This window comes from Labrus bergylta, chromosome 10 (assembly GCF_963930695.1).
Source record: "Labrus bergylta chromosome 10, fLabBer1.1, whole genome shotgun sequence".
Lineage (NCBI taxonomy): Eukaryota > Metazoa > Chordata > Actinopteri > Labriformes > Labridae > Labrus > Labrus bergylta.
The window spans coordinates 16,836,009-16,842,008 of record NC_089204.1 but is presented as its reverse complement, the minus strand read 5'-3'; the positions used below and the strand labels follow the sequence as shown (position 1 = coordinate 16,842,008).

Below are 6,000 nucleotides of genomic sequence, written 5' to 3'. Positions count from 1 at the left end.
CTGTCTCACAGGTCCGAGCTCGGCAGGTCAGGACATGTGTTTGCTTCTCTTTGTGGAGCTGCCGGATGATTCCGACTCCTGGGGTTGGAGTTCAGGTCCTGAGCAGACACATCCGCCTATGTGCCTTTGATGGAATCGAGGTTGGTTGTATAAATAGAACTGTATTTCCATTCCACTTCCATATCCTGCAAACCTTTCTGCAGTGGAAAAAATCATTTCTTTATAAATCATTTATGAATGATTTATTTCCATGTTGGTTTGTTATCATATTTAACTTTCCCAAGACAAACGTTCAGATTATTTTCTTATACATCACTGTCTTGTTTAATCCCATGTTTTTTTCATTAAAACTGTTTTTGTGTTTTAGGTATTAAGTAACATCCACACTGTGAGGGCGACATACAACCCCAAAAGTCCAAAGACCTGGACTTTTTCTCCAAGGGTATGTTTACATTAGTGTGAACAAAAGATTATAGACTGTTTCACTGTCTCTGGTGGTTATTACTAAGATGCAATGCTAACAATTAGCTCATATTGGAATCTGAACAACTGAACAGAAAAATAAAACAACAGCACTGAACTAAATCTTGTGCTGGCTGATCTGTAATCTGTTTTCCCCAGGTGACAGGTATCCTACCCACCCTACTGGATGGAGAGTGTTTCCTGCGCTGCAATTCTGCATCTCCCGACCTTGGTATCCTCTTTGAACTGGGAGTTACCTTTATACGGAATGTAAGGAAAAACATACACATTAAGACTCACACATCACAGGGATAAGATTAAATTGGTGCAAATCTGATGTACAGAATCACACAGATAGTGGACAGTGATGTTTAAGACCTTTTTGTTGTTGTCATGGGAGGAAATAACAGCAGAACTAAATCAGAGAGACTATAAGAAGCAGCCTGTGTGTGTGTGTGTGTTAGTCCACAGGTGAGAGAGGAGACCTGAGCTGTGGCTGGGCTTTCCTAAAACTGACTGATGACTCTGGAAACCCGATCCCTTACAGGTACACACACAATTACAAAATGACAAACATGCAAGTGTATATCGGTGCATACAGTGCACACAGTATTGTATCCACAAAAATATTCACTGCTTTGTACATACTCTTTTCTAGAAGAATCAATATGAATATTAACAGTATTTACACTTCCATACAGACACACTCTGTATTATAATTTTTTAGACTGGCAGATAAAAATTAAACCAACACATAAAAACACAATTTAAATTTAAAGAGCACCCACATTTTCTCTAAAGTAGAGTTTGAATGAAGGAGAGGGTTACTTATATAATACACCTACCACACTCGGTGTATGAACATGTTAAATAGATGTGGACCTTGATAGTTTGCAGTTAATTCTTTCAAATCTGATTTGATTTGTGTGTAGGACCTATGAGCTGCCAGTGAATGGTGGCACACCCTATGAGAAGGACGTAGCAGTGGAGGCGACAGTCACTCGTGGATGTAAGAAGCCACACTCATTGTTAAATTAAGTCAATTCAATAAATGTCTATGCGGAATAATTTTAGGAAGAGAAAGTTGACATGTGCTTAAAATGAAGTCGTGGTTATAGTCAGTGTGTCTCTTCTTCTTACAGCACCTGCTGGTGTTTTTCAGCAGATGCTTCAGGCGAGGCGACAGCCGAAACTCATCATAAAGTTGAAATCTGCAAACAACAGGACCAGAACGCAGCTCAGGTGAGAGGATCAGCAGGGGAAAAAAACACAGAGCCTGAGAACATGGATTCTATCACTATATTCCGTAACAATGAATCATTCCAAGGTTTCCTTGGGGTTTTGCTTTTACACCTCCAAGAATCGCCACCTTAATGTGGTGATGGGGTTTTGTGTCTCCCTGTGAACCCGGGAGCTGTGTTGTCGTGGGCACTAACATCTGGTAGGGTCTCCCAAGGCCAATTTGTTTTGGGGGAAGGTCAAGACTAATAGAGATTTAGCAAATCCCTTTGAAGCGGTAACAAGAGAAAGAGTCCGCTGGAAAAGGGAAACCGGGGCACTGCTCTGGAGCCAGACCCAGGTGAGAGCTCAATGGTAGGTGTGTGGTGGGTATACAGATCTCTGGCTGCCCAGACTGGTTCTTGAGACGTGTAAGGAGCCAGGGTCGGTGGGGGAGATGGAGTGTTACCAACTAGTTATTGTTGGGCTGACCTCCACACACAACAACCGTTCATGAACAAAACTCCTAGGAGCTTGACCCTTTATTCCGAAGTTGCCCAGAGTGAGAGGCCCAAGGTTCAATGCCCACAAAGAGCAATGATAGAGGCATAGAGACAAGAGAAATGAACGAAAGAAATGGCCTGCCTGATCTGAGCCTGAATGGTGTTTTTTACTTTTGTGCTGGTCATGTATTGGTTGTTCAGAGTGACTGTGGAGTACTACGCCAATCTCTGACTTAGGCATGTGTACGTGAATTTTTTTCGGTTTTTAAAAAAAATTTTTTTATCCCTTTTCAGTCTCCTACCAGACACTCTGCTGCACAGTCTGAACTGCGTACACCTGCTGGCACTGCACAGGCAGCTGCTGGCTGATGCACTTCTTTTGGACAGGCCAACTATGCAGAATGCAGGTATAATCTGCCTTCACTTCCTCAAATACAAAGTTCAGATACTCATGGTTCATAGGGGAAAAAAAAGCCTTTTAAATGAAATGTCTCTCTTTTTCAGATCCGATATGTAGACCTATACTTGCTACCTTCCCGAGGTTGTTAGACGAACCTGACCTGCTGGATGCTCTCAGGGTCAGTCATCATAGTCACACTTTCTCATAATTGCCTTTAAAAAAGCATAAAAGGAAATGAAACAGAAACAGAATTCTTTCTACCTTCCAGGGTGATCTTTTTTTACTGTTTGTAAATTGTTTTATTTAACAAAATTCAATCAATAATATCAGTAAATGCACATATTTGTGTTTTTAGAGTGCCTGGCTGGGTGCTGAGACCAGCATGAGCAGAGCACAGAAGGTCAGTGTATGTGTGTGTGTGTGTGTGTGTGATACCAGGAGTCTACTCTAGATGGTGCTGACACTATGATGAGTAACCTGGTCTTTTTAGGATGTATTTATGTGTGCATAAATCCTCAGCTCATAACATACTTAATGTTAAACTAGTTCTTTTTGTCTCTGTGTCTTTGCAGAGAGACTTGTCCTGTGTAAAACAGGAGTTCAGTAAAATCTACATGTCCTCCACCTATTTCCTTCTCCACGCGCCCTCACTTCCTTGCTATCGCTGGGCAGACCTGCCCTCTGAGGAGCAGCGGGCCAGAGTTGTCTTCTCCATCATGGACACTCTCAAGGAAAGCCAGCAAACCACGGGCCAATCAGGAGGCCAAGAGCTCTTTGTTGAACCCATAAATCAGCATCTTGCCTTTGATGTCACAGAGTTGACCTTTGACCTTCTCCAAGTGGTTCGGTGACATCAACTCTTTTAGGAAAGGGACAATTTTAATTTTTTTTTCTTTTTTTTTTTTTTATGTAGGAAAAGTAATGAAATGCATTCCAGTCATTTCTTTGGTTCATAATTTTTTTTTAATAAAAGTGCTTGACAATTTTTTGGTAAACCTGAAGGAAATGGCCGGTGTTATCCAATATTTTTGCTGCTTTACTGTAAAGTAGGATAACAACCAATATTATTTTCATGAACCATTAAGGTCTTTTTTCCCATAATACAGCCAAAAACTGTATCCTTTTGAATATCAAAAATTGTGAAAATGTCCAAGCAAATTTTCGAAAGCCCAAAGATTTCTTTTAATTTTCTGCTTTTCTTCATAACATTTTCAGAAATGGATGTTCTGTTTGAGTGCTTATGCTTTATTTTTGCCAACTAAGGGAGCACATTTTAAAAAGCGGTTCATGTTCATTGGTATGGAGTAACATTGTGATTAATAGATGTTTTTTATTCTTTTTGGAAAACATACTCCATGGCATACAGTAATCAATGATATTAGTGTACACAGAAAATACTTGTTAGCAGGATCAATTCATCATTGTTTTTCATACAATCTTGAAACCCATCAGCAATTATATTCAATCACCTTCTGATGCAGCAATATGCCTCTGGGAACAGATACTAATTTCTAGGTTCTTTAAATTTTCTTAGAATCTATAAAAAGAGAGTAGTTTTGATATTTTCTTGGTATTTGTGGACAATCACAAAGAAATATGGCCTTATCCGTGCAAATGTGGGGGACCATTCCACAATTCTCACCAACACATGCAGAATACACAGTACTTGCACAAACCCACTTTTGTATTCACAGACACTGATCATGTCATATGAGCCAAATGTTATTGCCTGAATAGTTGTGAATAAAAGGCTGAGTGAATGCAGACAATGCAAACATTGTGACCGGAGCTCCTTATTAAACGAAACCATGAGTTCACTCTGCTGCTATTAAAGTAAACACTCAAACAGGTAAGAGTAATGAGGGAGTTACACTTTGTACTGATACTGAAACTGATGTTTGTGATTATAGAACCAACTTGATGTATGAACTTATCGGCAAGTTTTGATATAGCTATTTATGGCCAAATGGTTTTCAAATTTGTAATTAGTATTCTTTTAAAAACAGTTTTTGTTCTAACCCCTGTCATCTGACTGGTCACTGAGCTGCTCCATTCATCTCCACCCACTAGTTCAACATTTGTTGTGTGTGTGTGTGCATGGCGTCTTTTTATAGGTGGGTATAAAAGAACGAGAGCAGTGACAGTTTGGATCAGTCCGGGCGTAGACAGGCTCGGATAATCTCAAGATTAGTAACATTAAGGTGATTCAATGATTCAACATTAGTCATTTACTGTGAATCATACCTAATAGCATTACATTCGTGAAAACATGACATGCACCAAATAGATTCAGGATCGGCATCAAACCAGCATCCACACCCTGAACATTTATGGATATTTTAAAAACAGCCTCTGGTTTTTACCCTTTAATATTTTCAATTTGTCTTAGAAGAGAGATATGTGTTATTTGTGAGTGAAGGGGCTAGAGACAGATTTTTACCCAGAAGGCTTGTTGTGTTAAGTTTGTATTACTTGTAAGCTTCACATTAATCACTCTGATTTAAAAGTGTATTGATATTCTCATATTTATTCTGGAAAACAATATATAATACAGCTTAAAATGGGACCACACAGTGTTCCTGTTATGTTTGAGGACCCACAAAGACCATTTCTCAAGCGTCACTTCAGACATCCACATTATAAGCCAAAGCTTCTTCTCCTAACCATAAAACTAAAACCACAACTTCCCCACAGCTTAACCTCTCAACATCAAACAACCTCTTACTCCATTAAGCAAAATGTCCCCCTTAACTCTCGAACCCAAATCTTCCTAACTGTGCACAAACACACACAAACACACTTTGCCTGTCTTTGGGGTAGTGTTTGCTGCTGAATAATATATCATATCCTGTATTTCCACATTCCAGAGCTGTTGTCATGGTGACAGTGCCAGTGATGACCGGAGAGTGTTGTTTACTGGTGAAGAAATCTGGGTAGCCCTCAAGGAAATAAATAATAATAAAATATGGAGAAGCAGAAATAAACAAAGCAACCCAGGTGACAGAAGTTGCCTGTCAAATTGTTCATTGTTGTTGCTTTAATTACATAGATACATCACGTTAACACAGAATGATTGAGTTCTTTGTTTCCTATTTGGCTAAAGTTTGACAGGTCAACAATTAAAACAGTTAGGCTTTCCTCTGCTAGATGGTCTCAATGTAATTGGAAGAACTCACAGTGAACAATGCAAACAATCAAATGCAATAAATCTAGAGAACACATTTATATGAACACACTATATACAGTAAATGCATTAGTATGACCCTGTAACTCTCTGACTCACTTTTGCTTGAGTAACTAATCACATACTCTCTTTAGTACGATTGTCAATGGCTCATATTTGTAAGTTATTCTTACATATTAAGGAAATATAATTTGCATGAGTTATAGGACAGGCAATCCATTTACAAATTGTGT

The 6,000-nt window shown here is 39.1% G+C and overlaps 1 protein-coding gene across 1 annotated transcript in view; it reads left to right on the top strand.

The window, feature by feature from the left end:
* nphp1 (nephronophthisis 1) overlaps positions 1 to 4,539 on the top strand; it is a 10,341-nt gene extending 5,802 nt beyond the window's left edge. The window contains exons 11-20 of the mRNA XM_020639059.3: positions 12 to 140; positions 368 to 442; positions 622 to 732; positions 927 to 1,009; positions 1,395 to 1,471; positions 1,605 to 1,704; positions 2,478 to 2,590; positions 2,688 to 2,761; positions 2,939 to 2,983; positions 3,156 to 4,539. Coding sequence (XP_020494715.2) covers positions 12 to 140; positions 368 to 442; positions 622 to 732; positions 927 to 1,009; positions 1,395 to 1,471; positions 1,605 to 1,704; positions 2,478 to 2,590; positions 2,688 to 2,761; positions 2,939 to 2,983; positions 3,156 to 3,434 — 1,086 coding nt within the window. The 3' untranslated portion in view covers positions 3,435 to 4,539. The remainder of the gene's footprint in view (positions 1 to 11; positions 141 to 367; positions 443 to 621; positions 733 to 926; positions 1,010 to 1,394; positions 1,472 to 1,604; positions 1,705 to 2,477; positions 2,591 to 2,687; positions 2,762 to 2,938; positions 2,984 to 3,155) is intronic.
* Positions 4,540 to 6,000: the final 1,461 nt, after the last annotated feature.